The sequence below is a fragment of the Oncorhynchus mykiss genome, chromosome 6 (genome assembly GCF_013265735.2).
Source record: "Oncorhynchus mykiss isolate Arlee chromosome 6, USDA_OmykA_1.1, whole genome shotgun sequence".
Classification (NCBI taxonomy): domain Eukaryota; kingdom Metazoa; phylum Chordata; class Actinopteri; order Salmoniformes; family Salmonidae; genus Oncorhynchus; species Oncorhynchus mykiss.
The window spans coordinates 74,776,270-74,796,979 of record NC_048570.1 but is presented as its reverse complement, the minus strand read 5'-3'; the positions used below and the strand labels follow the sequence as shown (position 1 = coordinate 74,796,979).

The following is a 20,710-nucleotide window of genomic DNA, read 5'->3' as shown; positions in this document are numbered from 1 at the left end:
AGGCAGCGATTGGTGGAGAGGTAACAGACGTTTTAACCCTGCAGCCAAAAGGGGCCACTGGTGCCGATAAACCAGCGCCCTCCCTGGGGACCCCAACAAATAAATAAAGAGGGCTTTCTGTTCTGCTCAGGCACTGGGAGGACCTGCTGAATTGCCTTCAGTTCAGCAACTTCTTCACTCACTCAATCATACAGTACCAGTCAAAAGTTTGAACGCACCTACTCATTAAAGGGTTTTTCTTTATTTTTACTATATTCTACATTGTATAATAATAGTGAAGACATAACTATGAAATGACACATGGAATCATGCAGTTACTGAAAAAGTGTTAAACAAATCCAAATATATTCTATATTTGAGATTCTTCAAAGTAGCCACTCTTTGCCTTGACAGATTTGCACACTCTTGGCATTCTCTCAACCAGCTTCATGAGGTAGTCAGCTGGAATGCATTTCAATTAACAGCTGTGCCTTGTTAAGTTAATTTGTGGAATTTCTTTCCTTAATCCGTTTGAGCCAATCAGTTGTCTTGTGACAAGGTAGAGGGGTATACAGAAGACAGCCCTATTTGACAAAAGACCAAGTCCATAGTATGGCAAGAACAGTTCAAATAAGCAAAGAGAAAGGACAGTCCATCATTACTTTAAGACACAAAGGTCTGTCAATCCGGAAAATGTCAAGAACTTTGAAAGTTTCTTCAAGTGCAGTCGCAAAAACCATAAAGCGCTATGATGAAACTGGCTCTCATGAGGACCGCCACAAGAAAGGAAGACCCAGAGTTAGCTCTGCTGCAGAGGATAAGTTCATTAGAGTTACCAGCATCATAAATTGGAGTACAAATAAATTCTTCACAGAGTTCAAGTAAAAGACACATTTCAACATCAACTGTTCAGAGGAGACTGTGTAAATCAGGCCTTCATGGTCAAATTGCTGCAAAGAAACCACTACTGAAGGACACCAATAAGAAGAGATTTGCTTGGGCCAAGAAACACGAGCAATGGACATTAGACCGGTGGAAATCTGTGCCTTGGTCTGATGAGTAATTGTGAAACGCAGAGTAGGTGATCGGATGATTATTTCCCACCGATGGGTTTTTTCCCACCGTGAAGCATGGAGGAGGAGGTGTGATGCTGTGGGGGTGCTTTGCTGGTGACACTGTCTGTGATTTATTTAGAATTCAAGGCACACTTAACCAGCATGGTTACTACAGCATTCTGCAGCAATACGCCATCCCATCTGGTTTCCGCTTAGTAGAACTATATTTTTTTACAACAGGACAATGACCCAACACACCTCCAGGCTGTGCAAGGGCTATTTGACCAAGAAGGAGAGTGATGGGGGGCTGCATCAGATGACCTGGCCTCCACAATCAACCAAATTGAGATGGTTTGGGATGAGTTGGACCGCAGAGTGAAGGAAAAACAGCCAACAAGTGCTCAGCATATGTGGGAACTCCTTCAAGACTGTTGGAAAAGCATTCCAGGTGAAGCTAGTTGAGAGAATGCCAAGAGTGTGCAAAGTTGTCATCAAGGCAAAGGGTGGCTACTTTGAAGAATATAAAATATATTTTGATTTGTTTAACCCTTTTTTGGTAACTACCTGATTCCTTGTGTTATTTCTTAGTTTTGATGTCTTCACTATTATTCTATAATGTAGAAAATAGTCAAAATAAAGAAAAATCCTTTAATGAGTAGATGTGTCCAAACTTTTGACTGGTTCTGTATATACACAGCAGTGATGCAAAATATATGATTCACTACAACGACACATGAACATTTTAGAGCTTAATTTGTTAGAGGGTTGCTGTGTAACTGGTGAGCTGTCACTTGGGGCTCTATTCAATCCGTATCGCAGAAGTTCAGTGTTACAGCGTGATTGAAATTTAAAGGCAATGTTCCGTATTAGCGGAGACTGCATCACGGTAAACACTGCATATGTTGGCTCAATCAGAAATGACCTTAACATTTATATTGCACCGTTTGTAACGCTTCACCGGTACAGATTAAATAGAGCCATAGATCTGGACTGAGCAATTACTGTTTGACACGTCCTCCTGTGAAATAGGGAAATCTTTGGTCAACTAAACTGCTGTGTAGGAGAGTATTGAATAGAGCCCTCATAATTGGGATGATTTAAGAGCAAGCTTGGGCAACTTCATACTACAAGTAGTTAATTAGATCATAAATATTGTGGATTTTAAAGCATAAAGAAGCTTATTAAAATGTGTACAGTCTATACATTATGCAAAACAAACAGAATCTTGCTCTGCTTTAATACTGTATCTTCCTCTCCTTTAATGCTATCCAAGAGAGCCATGGTAGTCAAGAGTCTCATCACAGATGTGGTAGCAGTCCCACACACAATATCACCTCTGCACGTTGTTTATTCTATCAACGTTTCGGCCAAAGACCTTTTTCAAGACCTTAACCCATTCAGGTGAATGGCAGCGCCAAACTGCTTCCCGTGAAACACAACAAAAACCCAGACAGGAACTTTTACTGGAGGGGATTCTGGTTACAGACCATAAAGTGGTTCCATATTCTTCGGTTTGGTGTCCTGTCTATCATCGCCTCACCAGAGCTCCTCCACTCATAGCCCTGTTAAACGTGTCCTTCACAACCATCCTCCACGAACCATTCAGTTTCCCGTATTGCCCATTGGCAATCTCCTCACATGCCAAAAACAAGTTGGGCTTTCACTTCCTTTCTTTGCGGTATTTCAGTTTTTCCGTCTGTATTTTCAGCACTCATATTATAGTGTCCAGTCAGTGTCCACCCAGAGTCAGGTTCTAGGCTGTCCTCTCCACTGTGGGTTAGTGTGTTGGGCCCAGGAACTGAGGGCCTGCTCTGGGCGCTGTGTCAGGCCCCCTAGAGGTCTGAGGCCTGGGGAGGGGGCTAGCTGAGTGCCCTGTGTTGTGACTGTCTGTGGGCCACTCGTGTGCAGGAGGCACAGCAGGTTGTCTTGTAGTAGTCGTACACACAGAGACGTGCCTGGACCACCACATTGCAGTTGAAATACTTGTCTCGACAGTTCTCGTCTGAAAAACAATCATAATCATAATATCAGTGATTTTAAGTTTTAGAAATCTTTAAGTATTTTCACAAGTTTTCTGTATGGAATAAGATTTTCATTAATGTTGAACCATTTTAGACTAAATTCCCCTCTAACCCTCATTAAAACTGTCTGGCAGTAGTTAGGACCAGACCAGCCATCATTAACCAATCCAACTGTATGACATTCCAGCGGAGGTGCCTTGGCCCCAGATCCATGTTTACTACACAGTAGTAACTGACCTATGTGTGGGACGCAGGGCTCTGGGTTGCACTCCTCTCTCTCCACTGGTTTCAGCTCCTCTTCACAGCCCTCACTGGAAAGCATGTCATCAGACAGACAGCGCACCTCCCTCACACGGAAGCCCCCCTCACACGTCTTAGAACACTGCAGGGACAGAGAATACAGTTCAAACCTCATTCTCCCTTTCTTCAATTACGCTTTCAAGAGAGTGTATTTCACAACTCCACATAAAAGCGTGTGTGTGTGTTTTTTCTTGTGAGTGTGGGCATGTGCTTGTGCAGTTACTCACAGCGCTCCAGTCTGTGTGGTACCACATGGCCCCACAGGGCTTGAGGTGGCAACTCTGCTGATTAAGAGGCTTGTCTAGAGAAGAACATTCGTAGGGCGGCATTACATTGAACCCCTCGTCTGACTTCATCAGACACACCACTGCCCTCTGCTGGCTGCCCGAGCCACACTCCGTTGAACACTGGGGGAAGGAGAAAATACCATAGGTAATACTACACATGGGCATGACATGAGGCATCTGAACTGTTTCAACATGTTTGTTTTTTTTAAGAAAAAGAAAAAGGCATCACTGGCTCAGTTGATTGGCCGACCTGAGTTATAGAAGGTACCCCTTACTTAGAGGGACGGTTTCCTGGACAGAGATTAAGCCTTGTCCTGAACTAAATATCTACTTCAAGTGGAAATAATGGACAATGGATTTGTAACATTTGAGACTTCCTCTTTCTGTCCTGGGGTAATAAATGCTTTTTTGGGGTGGGGATAGGTAATACAACACTGACATGAGACATCAGCAAAAATGTAAGTAATGAGCAGGAGACATCTGTAAAATCTGCAGCAAATCCTCATCCTAATCTTTTCCCAGATGTGTCCCTACAAGCCCAGTTTGACCCGGCGTTGTCCTGTCTTACCTGACTCCAGGGGGCTGTAAACCACTCGATGCGACTCTCACAGGGGCCGTGATTACAGACCTGAGAGTCAGTGGGGCGCTCATGGCCACACCCTTCCAGAGGCAAGCTGCTAATGTGATTGGTCAGGCACAGAACGCCACGGGTCCGGATGCCCATCCCACACTCAGCAGAACACTGCAGAGAGCAAAGACATGGTAAGTGACAATACAAACAGTTGACCTATGCCTTGATTCAATCCGATCAGAGGTAGATCTGTGTATAGCGCACTTTCAAAGGTAATTTCCAATTGAGCTGGCATATACAGCGTTTACTGTGAATGGGGAACATTGCCTTTAAAAAGTGCAAAGCTGACAAAGCGCTATCTGATTGGATCCCGGCCCTAGTATCACCCTCGTTTTTAACGCTAGTATCAAGTCCATTTGTCTTCAATTATAATCTTGCATCTACAATACTGTAGTAGATGCAATCAAACAATTACTACAGTATTAGGTTAGAAAAGTGTTAGCGAGTGATGGTGAGAGTCCATGTCCTCAGTCCTACACACCTTATTCCCCCAATCAGTGAAGAACCAACTTTTAGCACAGGGCCCCATGTCACAGTTCTCATTGTCACTGGGTCGCAGCTTCATGTTGCACTCCTCGTTTGACACAAAGTCTCCCATGTTGCTGACACAGTGCACCTCCCTGGTCCTCTGGCCCACGCCACAGGGAACAGAGCACTGGGGAAACACAGGAGGGACAGTAAAATACTATAGGGGTAGTGTTCAGTTCATCTCACACTGTAAACATGGGTCAGTTCTCTCTGATGAATGTAACCTGTTGTCTGTGAAAACAACTGGGAAAATGCTCCATAGAATACTTGCTTGGGTTTAATTTATGATAAGGAATGTTAGAAACTTTAGAGGAATGATAACATTTATCTAATTGGGGTTCATGTACTTTCTGATACATTATTTTAATACAGTATGTTAAATCTTGTTTGAGTACTTTGAATTGAGCCTGCCTCAGATGGGTGGGGTATGTTTACACTTTTAAGACTATTCTAATAGTTCCATGTGCCGAGCAAGCTAAAGTATTTGAAACAAATACTATTTGAAGCATATTGATTGACAGCTGTCACTCACGGCGCTCCACTCGGTTCGTATCTGCCACTCGCTGCAGATTTTCAGCTGGCAGGTGCTGGTGGTCTCGGGCTGCTCCAGGTGGCGGCAGCGGCTGGTGTGGACGTTAAGGGTCCGGTTGGCATACACCTGCCTGCACAAGACCTGGCGGTGCTGCATACCCAGGCCACATGTCTTACTGCACTCCGACCACTCACCAATGTCCCAACTGCACAGTAGGATACACAAGGCCCCATGTTCAGAGGGACACAATAGCTATGTGGTCCCAACATAGCTAATAAAACATGTGGTCAATTGTCCAATTAGATTCTAATTATGATCTAATTATTAAACTATAAATTTAACGGGTAAGGAACTTTTCATAAAAATTATAGGAAATCTGGGTCTTCTGACTTTTGCTAAAGCTCTGTGTATGTATTGAACCAGTGTGTGTAGTATGTAATGTGTAGTTGAGACAGAGGGGTCTCTCACAAGGCAGGGCAGGACTGAAGGTTGCAGGGCTCCTCCTGTGAACTGGGCCTGGTGCTGCTGTCACACTGGTTCCCTGGTACCTGCTCATGGCTCAGTCTGTGGACACAGCGGAAGATGGTGTACCTGCTACCTGAAAACCAATACACAGAAGAGCGTTAGATGTTCATGCCTCAATACTGCATCTTCACTACTCACTGTGGGAATCTGTTAAACCTAGTTGATCAACTAGTATCAATTAGAGGTTGAGACCTCTTGGGGCTTCAGTTCCGACAAAGATGCATGCCATTTCTTACCTCTGCCACAGGAGGCGCTACACTCTGTTGCCCCAGACAGTTTCCAGTTGTATTCTCTCTGACGTTTGGGTGGCTGGACCGCTGGCACCTGGTTGTTGGGTACCTGGGGAGGGTATTTGCCCCCTCCTGCTGGATCGTACCCCTCCTGGTTGGGGTTGCCCCGGTGGTCAATCCCACTTTGCCCATGCAGAGTATTCCCTGGGAGATCGAACATGGTATTTCAGCCAAAATAAACAGGGGAAAACTCAGTCATTGAGATGCAGCGCCATCAGTGGTTGTGACCCCCTCCCTTTGTGGACTAATAGTTCATTTAGGCCATACAGTCCCAGTCAGTTGCATCAGTAACTATGGGGAGCCTCACCTCCAGGTCTGTGGTTGGGGTGCTGTGGAGGGTTGTCAGAGGGAAGGATGAATTCATAGCTCACTCCTGGGTTGGGCTGCTGGTAGATCACCTGAGGACAGAGCAAAAATTCTTCAGTAAACAAGTTAATTATAACGCAATGTGCCAGTGTAAACTGACAGAGAAATATGTGCCAATATGAGCTACATTTTACTGTACATACAAGTTGACTGGTTACATACATAAACATCCAGGATCTCATTGGTTGGCCCTTCAGCCAGGAAGGACTCCCCGGCGGTGCTGGTGACCTCATTGGGTCGTCGGTAGGTGAACATGGTGCCCACCCCCTCATACTTCCCTGGCCGGTCAATGGCCCAGTTCCCATTGATGATGGAGCGACCTGAGCGGCTTTTCAGAGCTGCAGACAGACCATGAGTTGACTGTTAATAAAACACACATTGAAGGAAAACTATCTTTGGTTATTTGTTTCATTAGTCCATTGTTGACATAGTCCCAAAATGTTTTGATTGTCAGCACTCAAGTTTTCAAGATATGTAACTTTTCTGTAATGTTTTTCAGATGGCCTGTTGCCCTAACCATGGAATTCTCCAATGTGGCTGTAGAGTTTAGAGATTCAGCTACACAATTAACATAAAGCTATGCCAGCTATTTACTAACAGGTTTGCTCATTTACAAAAGACAAGGCTTTTTTTCGTGACGATTTCTGTATTTGGAAAGTGAGCTATTTTCATTTTAAATGCTGAACTTCCTGCTTTACAGGAAGTTTGGGGGCACTCAATATGGCCGCCGGTCCCCCATCACAGAACAACAACTTGAATGGAAATGTCCATTCTAGTAGTTATATTTCTATGAGACAGACAGCAACCCTTCCTGTCACCATCAGCTCTACTGTGCTTAGACAGACAGGAAATAATTCTGCCATAATTGTTTCATCAGAAGTGGTTTTAACATAATGAGCAAGACCGTTAAAAGTGAGTTGTGTAATCACTGCAAACTGAATACATTTTGTCATATGTATCTTCAAAGCCTTGTCTTTTGTAAATGAGTAAACCTGTTAGTAAATAGCTGGCATAGCTTTATGTTAATTGTGTAGCTGAATCTCTCAACTCTACAGCCACAATGGAGAATTCCATGTTTAGGGCAACAGGCTGTCCGAAAAACATTAGACAAGTGACATTAAGACTACTAAATACACTGCTCAAAAAAATAAAGGGAACACTAAAATAACACATCCTAGATCTGAATGAATGAAATATTCTTATTAAATACTTTTTTCTTTACATAGTTGAATGTGCTGACAACAAAATCACACAAAAATGATCAATGGAAATCCAATTTATCAACCCATGGAGGTCTGGATTTGGAGTCACACTCAAAATTAAAGTGGAAAAGAACACTACATGTTGATCCAACTTTGATGTAAAGTCCTTAAAACAAGTCAAAATGAGGCTCAGTAGTGTGTGTGGCCTCCACATGCCTGTATGACCTCCCTACAACGCCTGGGCATGCTCCTGATGAGGTGGCGGATGGTCTCCTGAGGGATCTCCTCCCAGACCTGGACTAAAGCATCCGCCAACTCCTGGACAGTCTGTGGTGGTGGATGGAGCGAGACATGATGTCCCAGATGTGCTCAATTGGATTCAGGTCTGGGGAACGGGCGGGCCAGTCCATAGCATCAATGCCTTCCTCTTGCAGGAACTGCTGACACACTCCAGCCACATGAGGTCTAGCAGTGTCTTGCATTAGGAGGAAACCAGGGCCAACCGCACCAGCATATGGTCTCACAAGGGGTCTGAGGATCTCATCTCGGTACCTAATGGCAGTCAAGCTACCTCTGGCGAGCACATGGAGGGCTGTGCGGCCCCACAAAGAAATGCCATCCCACACCATGACTGACCCACCGCCAAACCGGTCATGCTGGAGGATGTTGCAGGAGGCAGAACGTTCTCCACGGTGTCTCCAGACTGTCACGTCTGTGTGACTGTCACATGTGCTCAGTGTGAACCTGCTTTCATCTGTGAAGAGCACAGGGCGCCAGTGGCGAATTTGCCAATCTTAGTGTTCTCTGGCAAATACCAAACGTCCTGCATGGTGTTGGGCTGTAAGCACAAGCCCCACCTGTGGACGTCGGGCCCTCATACCACCCTCATGGAGTCTGTTTCTGACCGTTTGAGCAGACACATGCACATTTGTGGCCTGCTGGAGGTCATTTTGCAGGGCTCTGGCAGTGCTCCTCCTGCTCGTCCTTGCACAAAGGCGGAGGTAGCGGTCCTGCTGCTGGGTTGTTGCCCTCCTACGGCCTCCTCCACGTCTCCTGATGTACTCGCCTGTCTCCTGGTAGCGCCTCCATGCTCTGGACACTACGCTGACAGACACAGCAAACCTTTTTGCCACAGCTCGCATTGATGTGCCATCCTGGATGAGCTGCACTACCTGAGCCTCTTGTGTGGGTTGTAGACTCTGTCTCATGCTACCACTAGAGTGAAAGCACCCTCAGTATTCAAAAGTGACCAAAACATCAGCCAGGAAGCATAGGAACTGAGAAGCGGTCTGTGGTCACCACCTGCAGAACTTCTCCTTTATTGGGGGTGTCTTGCTAATTGCCTATAATTTCCACCTTTGTCTATTCCATTTGCACAACAGCATGTGAAATCAGTGTTGCTTCCTAAGTGGACAGTTTGTTTTCACAGAAGTGTGATTGACTTGGAGTTACATTGTGTTGTTTAAGTGTTCCCTTTATTTTTTTGAGCAGTGTATAAAAGTGTTTGGACAACTAAAAGCACATATTAGGCATGCAGAAATAAACTAGAACATAAGTCTATTGAGGAGAATGGAGCAAACATCAGGGAATAATGGTAACGATAAGTAGTTCCGTGGAAGAATCCTCGGTCCTGTTTATCCCCAGGATGTTGCATCACAGCACGCTTTTACCCACCGATATATGAACTCTTCCAACAACAACGCCAAGCGACGCAGGAACAGCAGTCACTGAAAGGAGCCATTGTTCATGCATACTCTACATTTCCTGGTTAGGTGCTTACTCACTGAGTAAGTATTGTGTAGGGGTTGAGTGGGGACTCATATTAAAAAAGCAAGGCATAACTTGGCACCCCCAGTTAGTAGTTTTGACTTAGAAAAGTAGTTTCAAAGCAGGTTCCATCGCTGGGCTCAGTGGTGGTGGTGGTTTTCTAGGGAGCAGTGAAATTCCTCACCTTAATTAAAAAGGATGGGAAGGCTGGAGGAAAAGGTCCTCTAATGAAAGCTTGTTTATATACTTTCCCCTGAGGGGAGCAGCCAGGCCAGGGGAAGTGGGGGCCAGGCACTCCCTCTCTCTCCCTTTCTCTCTCTCTCACTCTCTGTCTCTCTCTTTCTCACCTTTCTTTCGCTCTCTCTCTCGCTCTCTCTCTCTCTCCCAGACGCACTGCTATGCTATGGCATGGCTCTCATTAAACCAATGTCTCCAACAATAAAACACTGACATTCCAGAAGTCATTCCTGAAAATAGACCCACTTCTGTGTCACACTGTTATGCTCCTATAAAGACAATATCTTATTTATTCAATGAATTACAGCAAAGAGCTTTTAAAAAATAAAAGATTGTAACCAGAAGTGCACTGTGTGGTTACTTACTACTGACAACATAGAAATGCTCACATCCAAAATTCCGGAAAAATCCCTCCTGCTCTGTATTTAAGCTGCCTTTTAATTAAATGAATCAAATCAATTTAACAAGCAGCTGTTCCCTGTTGCCTGATACAGGCTCACAGCACGGATGTAGCAAGACATGACCTAAATGATATAAAAAACAATAGCTACTGCTGTCAGATGTTTTATAACCTGAAGCTTATTTTTCAATTGTGACTTTATTAGTACCGTTAATGTAATATGAAACATAATCTAACGTGGTCGAAGGGAAAACCTAAAATTGCTATTGCATGTGTCATAGCTCATGGGTCTGATTCAGACAGAGATATATGGAGCCTTAAAGGGCCGTGGATAAAGAGCTGGTAACTCTGTAGTTAAACAGAGGTGGTTTGGAACCATGCTTGTGTGTTGAGTAACCATGCCTCAGACATGAAGACTTGCCTCCCAAGCTAACCACTGGGCACACACTGGTTGAATCAATGTTGTTTCCTCATCATTTCAATGAAATTACATTGAAACAACGTGGAATAGACGTTGAATCTGTGCCCAGTGGGTAATGTCTATGCTTTAGCTCAGCAGGCTAACACATTCTGACCCGGTTTAAAACACTGGTCAGTCACAGTCCTACTCACCCAGGTAATTCCTGCTCTTCACCGTCTCGGTGACGTTGATCTTGGTGGCTCCCTCTGGGATCTCCACTATCTTGTGGTAGCCCACCTTGTTCAGGCTGTGCTGCTGGAAGAGCCCTGACACCAGCTTACAGGCCGTGTTGTCCCCGCCACACACCCCACACTTGTCCATCACCTTGCCTGAGCCCAAGTACTCATCGCAGCCCAGACTCTGTCAGAGAGGGAGAAGGAGGTCAAATGATGGGACAGAGGACATGTATAGCACATCACTAATCAACGCCGGTACATAACAAACAGTACAGTACACTTTTTGTTGTAAGCAGAGGGACTGTAGGATTTTTGAGGTGAAGCAATGTTCAACTGTTGAGCTACTGAGACATCTGTTTTAACAGGCAACTGTTTTACCACTGAAGTGCATGGAAAGGTAAATAACATGAGCAACCTCATTAATCAAGTAAAGAGGGGAGAATGAGAGATAATAAACCAAAGCCTATCCAGCATATTCATAAACAAACCCATGTTATTTCACCTCTCTAACTCCCTGACCTGCTGCACATAATTAACTACCATAACACAACAACCAATTAGCCTGAGCCAGCTTCATTCCAACAACAGGCATATTTTTGGCACGATGCTGGAGTAGTAACGGCTCACAAAGTTTCAGAGCAAATCCTCAGGGGTGTTAGCTTTCTCTGTCACATTGGCACTCTTAAATTACAGGAAGCCTGGATAAGGTTAGTATAGAACACTCAAATCAGCAGTCGATAAATCCAGCCAATTCAGACGTAAAAGTAGCTCGCTGTGTCAACAGGTGCTGCAGGCAGGGGCCTAGTTGGGACTGATCCCAGCAGGCCACCGTACTTCTATAATTCCAGACCCCTGGGCAGTGGAGAGTAGACACTGGTGTGCCAGGATCAGGATACGCCCTCAGTCCGCCACCACTCGAACCGAAGGAACGACCAGTGGAGGAGTCAGCAGGGGACAAAAAAAGCTGTTTTAATGACACAAAGCTCCTCTGTGATTCGACTGCTGCCAACGTTAGTCTTTAGTCAGTCAGTATCTTTCAGGGAATGTTACGTTAAGCAGTCCAGTCAATAATCCCCCCCGTTCCTAGACAAAACCCTGTCACAAACAATTTCCTCCCAATCCCAAACCAGGACTAACGGGGATCTTGCCTTGCTAAAACCGGCGTATTTTCTCACAATCCCAAACCAGGACTAACGGGGATCTTGCCTTGCTAAACCGGCGTATTTTCTCAGACCAACTATATATATTACGTCCCAACAAAAAATATTACACAACATTTTATGTGTGGTCCTTAAGCACGGGACATAACTAGGCTTACATAGAATAATCACACAAACAAATGAAGAGCAGAGTCTACAGTGGTAATTAAAAAGGGTTTTGCTGTAGATTCATGCTCTCTCAGCGGACTTAGTTCTTCCTGGAGCTGCAGTAAGACAGTCAGCTGCAGGCTGGATGCAGGCTGGGATATGGGGATGGAAGATGGAGATGGTAGCCAGGCCAGGGCTAGGGGTGGACTGAGGAGATTGGGGTAGGCTCAGAAGACAGAAGCCTGGCTCTCACCCACCCATAGCAGCGAGGTCTGCATCGGGCCAACACTCCACCAAGGCCAAAACAAATACACACCACCTCCTTCTACTGGCTCCCGAGTGGCGCAGTGGTCTAGACACTACATCTCAATGCAAGAGGCATCACTGCAGTACCTGGTTCGAATCCAGGCTGCATCACATCCGGTCGTGATTGGGAGTCCCATAGGGCGACGCACAATTGGCCCAGCGTCGTCTGGGTAGGCCTTCATTGTAAATAAGAATTTGTTCTTAACTGGCTTGCCACAATTCCATATTGGCCAATGTGGAATTATGGATATAAACGGATCTACAGTAGCCTATAGGCAGATTGGTACATGATGAAAACCAGATAGTTCCATATGAGTTTACACATTATTATATTTTCATACATCACATGTACAGTATGCAAACAATTGGGATACCAAGTGAGTAGTATCTGTCTTCTCAATTTTCACCATAAAACACCGTTTATGGAGGTGGCGTTTACTTTAAGTAACAACATTATCAGATATCATTTCAATGTTTAGCCTTAATCCCAGGAGAAAGAAAACGGTTCCTTCCTTCCCCTCATAAACTACAGCTTGACAAGCTCGGCGAGTAATGGTTGTCTGTGGCCGTTTGCCTGGGAAAAGCTCTGAATCACTGTGTGTTAACGTGTGAATGGAGAGTCACATAATTTATTACCAGTAATCTGAGTCATCCGTCAATGTATGAAATATCATGTGACTAAGAGGCGTCAGTAATGTTTTTAGAAAAATTGTGCAATAAGGTTTTCCGAGCCTTTTAATATGGTAAAATGGCTTAGACCTATACAGGAAGCATTGAAGTGTGGGCATTATTTGATATCACTGTACAGTACATCTTTCAAATCATAAACTGTCAAAACAGACTTTGGAGAACAGATGATACCCCATGCAAAACAGTGAAGCCAGCAGTCATTTGTCTCCCAAACCTGAAAACAGTCATCCAGGCTGTCCTTGATATATCAAGTATAAAAGGTCCTGCATCACGAATCCATCAAAATTAGGTGTCTCACTGAACCAAGTTTGGAGGGATCCTAGTTTTTCCCTTTCAAGGGGATCCACAGTATTTAAGTGCTCAATTTATTAAGAGACCACATCATTGTTTTTTTCTAATCTGCTCTCCGTGGGTGGTTTATAATTATGCTTGGCGTTGGACGACATCCCCTTTCAGTAGCACTATAATGGGCCTTTAAATGTCACTAAAAATCCACCTCATCTGGAAATGGTTAGACGTGTCAGGACGGTAGTCAACTACCAGTCAAAGTGAGGAACGTCAGATGAAAACAACATTAGCCTTCCAATAAACCCCAGCAGTACTTTTCCAGATAAAACAGATGTAAAGTCTTGTGCTTTTAGGAATTGGCTTGTCATGATAGGGATAATAATCCCATGTTGAGTTTAATTTAATTTATGAAATTCTACACAACTGAACCAGCAGACTATCGGTCTCTTTCCATCATACCAGTAACCACTTTATAACAAAAGTTTGAGTTTGCATTTATAAGGTTATTAGATATCCTTGAACTACAGTCTCACTATGATGGTAAAGCTATCCCAATTCCAAGCCTGTCCTCAGCTGTGCACAGAGGCGCCTCTTCTCAGAAATCAAGGTTTGGGAGCTTTAAAATAAGTGCCTAATGCACTAATTGAGTGGGTAAAGAAGGAATGAAAAAACAACATTTATTTCATTACAAACATGCACAAGCTGTCAATAAACAGTTGCAAAGACACTCCATGTCACTTGATTCTTTTCCCACAGGCTTGGCACAGGTTACACTTGCCTTGCAATAATGTTGCTTTTAACTGTGTGGGGGGCCTTGGTTTGTGGTTTCCCACAAGGAATGAATATGAATATAAAAATGAGTGGTCACAGTGACTTTATGCTGGAGTCAACAGGAATGTTGGAAACATCTTACAGTCGACCAGCCCCCATCTTTCTTTGACTGTAAAGACTTCGGGCTGGAATCTATTAGATCTGCGCTAGCCAACATCCGCATAGAGATTGTTTTGGCGGTATTGGAGGTGGAACTACGTTAGAGTTGACAGATCCACAAGCGGCTCCTTGCATTAGCTTTTCGTGGCAACAAAATCACCTGATTTTATAATCCGACAAGTCCCATGCAGCCGCGTTACAAGTTCAAACACTCAAATGCGTGATGTTCTATTGTCTACACCTTGATTAGACTGATAGACTATAACCCCCCCCCCCCCCCTCATTCAAATTAATATGAAAACATGCATTAGAAGCCTACTCTTTCTATCGCCGTTTTGAACTTCTAACGCGGTTTGTGACACAAGAGCAGCCACTCACCTATTTGTCAGCTCACACCACAGTTACACCTCCAACACCTCCAAAACATCTGCTATGCGTATGTCTGCCAACGCCAGTTAACACTAGTTCTGACTTAATCGTGGCCTTCATCCACCCCAAATGAAGTTATAGATGTGGTTGAAAAAGTAATCAGTGGACTGACTGCTAGGGTTTCTCACAGGCGTGGGACTGGGACACTGGGTTAAAATGGTGACTGTTTGTGAGTGGATGTTTAGACAGAGAAATCCACTAATGACAAGGAGATTTAAGCTAACGAGTGATTGACATTAACATGTGCAGACAGCTGTACTGTATAAGCCTATCAGGGAGCACTATGGCACACAAATACATCCAGATTCATGCAGCTGTTTCAGGAGCCCCATCTACACAAATGATCCATTATCAACCACACACTCTGCATATCAGGGACTCCAGACACTATTATTCAGTCATTGCTGTAACTGATCCTAGACCATAACTCTTCTGATCTCTGCCATGTCCATGGCTTGAGGTCAGAACGTACTTGGGTCTTGTCAGAGCTTAGACTAGGTGTTCCCACAATATTATACTCTGGGTGCCATGCCAGACCCACCAGCCTGGAAACCACCAGGGATAACTGACTGAAGCTTAACTTCAGCAGGGTCAGGAAGGTAGATCGCTCAATGAGTCCCTGAGAAAGCACCAAGACTACTCACTGAATACATTAATATATTAACACACTTAGACCCTTAACACTATTACAGGGTACATCAACTTTGAGTGCACAAACTTAGATATGTTTCAAGGTTGAAATCTTGCATATTATTTAACATGACATCTAATATTTTAACACCTAACATGTTGTCTCAAAATGTTTATCAAATGACAACAAACTAAATGAATGCTGCATTAATGGAATACATATTAATATCAATAACAGGCTCTAGAATTAAGTGTCAGCTAAATGGTTTGGCCTCGCTTAAAAAATTACATTTGATTCAACTTAAATTCTAATGAGAAAATCTTCAGATTAAAGGAATTCTCCCTTTATTTTCAAATGATAACACTTCACTTTGACATAAAAGAAACACACACACCCTGTCGACCAAATTGACGACCAAAAAGTAACAGAGTGTTTTGTGAACATTATGAGAACATTTTCAACTCTTCACTTGCTGTACAGCCAGCAGAGAGCTCTGCTGGAGTGTTGCCATTGCTGTTATCAAGACTTGGCTTGCAATGATACATACGCCAGCTCATCTGGAAATGTAATATTTACATTACTGGGCTTCCAAGCTGAGAATTCTGGGGCAATGTCATACCAGATAATAATTCACGGCGGAGGTGACCTTACAGCAAGATGGCCACTGAATGGAAAGGACATTATGCTGAAATCTATAGAAAACTCAATGACTGACCACAACCTCAACATGAAAAAGTGGGGATCATTGAGTGGGGATCATTATCAAAAATGTGACTCATTGCTCTAGAAGAAATTGTAGTAATAAAAAGTAAACTGGGTCATATTGTATATTAGAAGTGCATTTAACCCAACACCTCTATGCTGCTGATGTTGTTGCATGGTATTCACAATATAGGTATAAAGTAAATGTGATTATTTAGAAAATAACAAAATACTCAATTCCATCAGCTTTTAAATTGTTACCAAGGCTAGGACAAATGCAAACCCTGTGAACACTGAATATTGGATCTGCTGAGTTGAAACACTGGCCAGCTTTTAGAATAGGACCATACTGGCATCCTGTATATCATTAGAAAATACAGAGCCACATGTCCCATATAATAGTGTCTGTTTGTGTTTTACCACTGATTCCTATTTCATTTCTCACACAGAATCCAGTATAACGTCCTTGAATGGCATGACAACCCACCCCCTCCGTTCGGTCGGTCGGTCCATGTGAAGTGCATGTGGCCGACCGTTGGCAGGGGCGTAGGCCACAAGCATCTGTCTCCCACATGGTGAGATGCTGTGTTCCTTTCTACCTTCCCTTTAGAGGCTCCTTTATCAGAACAGTGTTTAATGAGGGTGAGGTCGCTAACAACACACACTGCCTTCAACACAGTCAGCACTGGAAACACATCTGCAGCTGTGGTGGAGGTAGGCTACTGTAGTGCTGGGGACTGCTCAGTGATCACAAGGTGAAAGGTGATTTTCACTTGCGTACAGTATAATTAAGTCACTTTGTAAACTACATCCATCAGACATTGAAGGGCAACTCCCAATGAATAGTGCTAGACCTGTTATGGTACTGTACAACTTCCAATACCAATTGACATTTCCATATCAGATTGCAGCATTAAAAGGAGATTAGGAAATATAGCCATTCTGGCTGCTATGACAGAAGAGAGGGAAAATTGGCAGCCTTCAACAAAGAACTAGAAAATCTATTTATGTCCTATAACCTAAAAAGTGTGCACTTTTTAAAACATTTTGCTTCACAAAATTAAATAGACAAATGGACCATCACAATCCGTCTGTAAATGGAAGAATGGAAGACATACTTTCAAGAATCACAGCCGTTTCCTCTGATTTCATCTCTGGAACTTGTATCATGGATGTGTTGGGAAGTCAACCAAGCCAAGGCAATAATCTGAGTTCGTAACCACTAAAAGAAGCACAAACTCTTGATTTTCTTGGACCAGACAGTGATAACTCATGGGTTCTTTCCCACTACATGGCATTTCCCAACATAAATCATGTGTAAAACCTCAAGTGTGTATCCAAAACAACCAGGGATAATGACTGAACTGTGGGGATAACTCTTCCCACTGAAAGGAGTAGGGCTATTGGGGTCCTCCATCCATTTTAAAGACACCCTCTACTGTAGCACTTCACATCAGCACAGGATAAAATACAGGATAAAGTGGTAGTAACATGGTAATAGTATGGCAACAAGCTAAAGTAACTCAAATACTTTTTGTTGCCCCGGATAGGAGTGGGGTCTTCAACAGTGAAGAGTAGAGTGATATATACTGGTCATGACTGGGGGATGTTTTCTCAACAGTGAAGAGTAGAGTCATATATACTGGTCATGACTGGGGGATGTTTTCTCAACAGTGAAGAGTAGAGTCATATATACTGGTCATGACTGGGGGATGTTTTCTCAACAGTGAAGAGTAGAGTGATATATACTGGTCATGACTGGGGGATGTTTTCTCAACAGTGAAGAGTAGAGTCATATATACTGGTCATGACTGGGGGATGTTTTCTCAACAGTGAAGAGTAGAGTCATATATACTGGTCATGACTGGGGGATGTTTTCTCAACAGTGAAGAGTAGAGTCATATATACTGGTCATGACTGGGGGATGTTTTCTCAACAGTGAAGAGTAGAGTCATATATACTGGTCATGACTGGGGGATGTTTTCTCAACAGTGAAGAGTAGAGTCATATATACTGGTCATGACTGGGGGATGTTTTCTCAACAGTGAAGAGTAGAGTCATATATACTGGTCATGACTGGGGGATGTTTTCTCAACAGTGAAGAGTAGAGTCATATATACTGGTCATGACTGGGGGATGTTTTCTCAACAGTGAAGAGTAGAGTCATATATACTGGTCATGACTGGGGGATGTTCTTAACAGTAAAAAGGCCTCACGTACCCCACAAACTTCTCAAACCTCTCTCCCAGCCATGAGGCCTTATGTCAAGGGCACAGCAGCCTCATAAATGTCCACTGCTTGTCCCGGAAATAGCACAAACCGTGTTGATTCACCAGTCTTTAAAACACTGAGGGTTCTCTATCAGTATCTGTTTGTAGAGGATCTGTGTTGGGAACATAATTAATGGATATTTTAAAAAGTGCCTAAATACAGGGGAAAGGACACACCTACATGTTTACATGTGGAAATGAAAGGTGCCCTATAGTGAGAGTATTATAGAGGGAACACGTAAACCTATACAATCATTCTCTAAGACACCAATCTCAACTCCTGCCAAATGACCAACTGCAGCTTCCCATGACATCACACATTTTTACAGAGATGTTTAGCAGAAGACAAAGAAAACCGGTTTCATGGACTCCATTCATTCACACGTAACATTTTGGTCACAATTACTTTCATCAAGGCATATGACCTTGATGAACAGATCAAACCAGGATACTGTACACACTAGAATGAGATATTCTATTTCTATGAATGTACATCACCTGTCTGCAGCAGTATCACAGCGATGTCACAGCCATGTTGTCAATCATCTACACACACACATGGAGCTGTGCCAATCTATGCCCTATTACAAGCCAGACATCCCCCTTTAGAGTTTCCACAGTTATACTAAGTGCAACTTCGAAGGACACTGTCCTTTATAACTATATAACAGCCTGCCTTATATGTGCTACAGAGTCAACAACACAGACTGCCAAAGCTGCTTAACAGTGAAAACAGTCACACAGTAAATACCTAATCTGATCCCTACTTCCTCCTCATGATCTATAGTCTGCAGTCATAGCCAAGGCATGAACTAACTTAGTCTGATTCTAATAGATAGAATTAAACCTATCAACTTACAGTTCAGCAGCTCGAGAATTACTTAAGAAGAGCACCGGCTAAACAGGCTAATTACATTCATAATACAGATTTATACAGGTCATAGTTTTAGAGGGAGTGCCTCTTATGCTGTTTGGGACGTGTAAAGGTGCTGGGACTGGGAGCGATGAGTAGCCAGTCCCAGACGGTCAGTCTCAGCCCAACCTGTGGAAAAGCAGAGAGAGGGTCCATAGTAAGACCATGGTATGGTTTAAGTCTTACCTGTGACCACGGGTTCCCCTTGGCAGTCACCAACATGTGGAGGAGGCAGACAAGCAGCAGAAGAGCCAGACCTGATAGCATTCTCTCATGTGGCCAAGAACTATTGACCAGCAGCTCTCAGTCATGCATTCAGACAGGTCCAGTAGAAAACGGTAGCTGCTCCTGGCTGTTTCGCCTTGACCCTGTAGTGCAGTGAACGCCAAAACCACTACTCTGCTGATCTGTATGCACAGCCTTGTAAACTGAGCTGGAGGAGGCGCAGCTGGGGAGGCTGGGGCATTTAAGAGGAAAAGTTAGGGGCGACAGAGAGGGAGAGAGGGCGAGAGAGAGAGAGAGAGAGAGAGAGAGAGAGAGAGAGAGAGAGAGAGAGAGAGACAGCGCTAGAGAGGGCAAGAGAGAGAGAGAGAGAGAGAGAGAGAGAGAGAGAGGGAGAGGTATATATGGGAAGAATGAAGATTAGTGGGGGGATGTTGAAATGAAAAAGGAAATATTTGGGAAGGGAAGAGGAAGAGTATTTATTGTTTATGAATGGTGGAACAAGAAGCCTCCTACTGTGTATTCAACAATGGACAGGTGTTGGTGAGACAACTCAACTGGATACCTTTGCTGAGCATTATTTAATAGGACTTGATGGAATACCATTGCAATGTAATCTAGACCACTGACAATGGAACACAGCAGACAGCCAAAGAAAAGTAGCATAACAGCCCAAAACACTTTCTGGTCAAGTGGACATTCTAACACTGAAATAGACAGAATACGGACTGCATTTCATATTCTTAAACATGGAGAAACCACAAACTCTGCAACAATACGATCCCTTTGCACTCTCTCTTATACAAGCATACTCAAGCACTTAATTGCAAGCCACGTCGCAAGGAAGGCTGGAAGTAAAGAAGCCGGAGCCAAAAAGACTGAACTCATCATATGGTTTTCCTATTGCTGCACCATTGTTTCCACAACATTAAACCCTAATTCATCAGGACACACTGTAGTTAGGAGTGCGCTCTTCATCAGACTATGACAGTTGGTTTTCACATAAAAGTATATGACCATAGTGGGTGCATCACGGCATTGTAGCTGCAACCATGAGATAACGCAATATTTTCAGATTTTAAAGCGGTACAGGGAGACCACAACAGGCACATGCAGCAAACTACTGTATACACTACAATTCTGTATTTCAGCTGGGCTATGAGAGGAGAGAGAGAGAGAGAGAGAGATTTCCAGCAGGCTGTTAGTGAACACATCCTCTTCTTTGGGCCACAGGTGCTTACACACCATTAAGAGAAAATAAGCTTT

General features: G+C 43.7%; 1 protein-coding gene across 1 annotated transcript; it reads right to left on the bottom strand.

Moving 5' to 3' along the window:
* Positions 1-1,610: 1,610 nt before the first annotated feature.
* Positions 1,611-19,701, bottom strand: LOC110526579 (thrombospondin type-1 domain-containing protein 4). Its single transcript, XM_021607670.2, has 12 exons — positions 19,409-19,701; positions 10,733-10,940; positions 6,677-6,852; positions 6,456-6,546; positions 6,095-6,292; positions 5,802-5,931; positions 5,334-5,538; positions 4,755-4,928; positions 4,211-4,384; positions 3,583-3,762; positions 3,293-3,437; positions 1,611-3,036 (listed from the first exon to the last, which is right to left on the bottom strand). Exons 1-12 carry the CDS (start codon positions 19,487-19,489, stop codon positions 2,894-2,896), a joined length of 1,905 nt encoding a protein of 634 aa, XP_021463345.2. The 5' UTR covers positions 19,490-19,701; the 3' UTR covers positions 1,611-2,893.
* Between the last annotated feature and the right edge of the window lie 1,009 nt (positions 19,702-20,710).

What these genes read in the sequence shown, in the direction of transcription:
- LOC110526579 (XM_021607670.2), bottom strand. Translation starts at nt 19,489, where the DNA reads ATGCTATCAGGTCTGGCTCTTCTGCTGCTTGTCTGCCTCCTCCACATG. An exon ending in TACGAACCGAGTGGAGCGCC is followed by an intron (nt 4,929 to 5,333) that starts GTGAGTGACAGC and finishes GTGTTTCCCCAG; the next exon opens with TGCTCTGTTCCCTGTGGCGT. An exon ending in TCACTGATTGGGGGAATAAG is followed by an intron (nt 4,385 to 4,754) that starts GTGTGTAGGACT and finishes TGCTCTCTGCAG; the next exon opens with TGTTCTGCTGAGTGTGGGAT.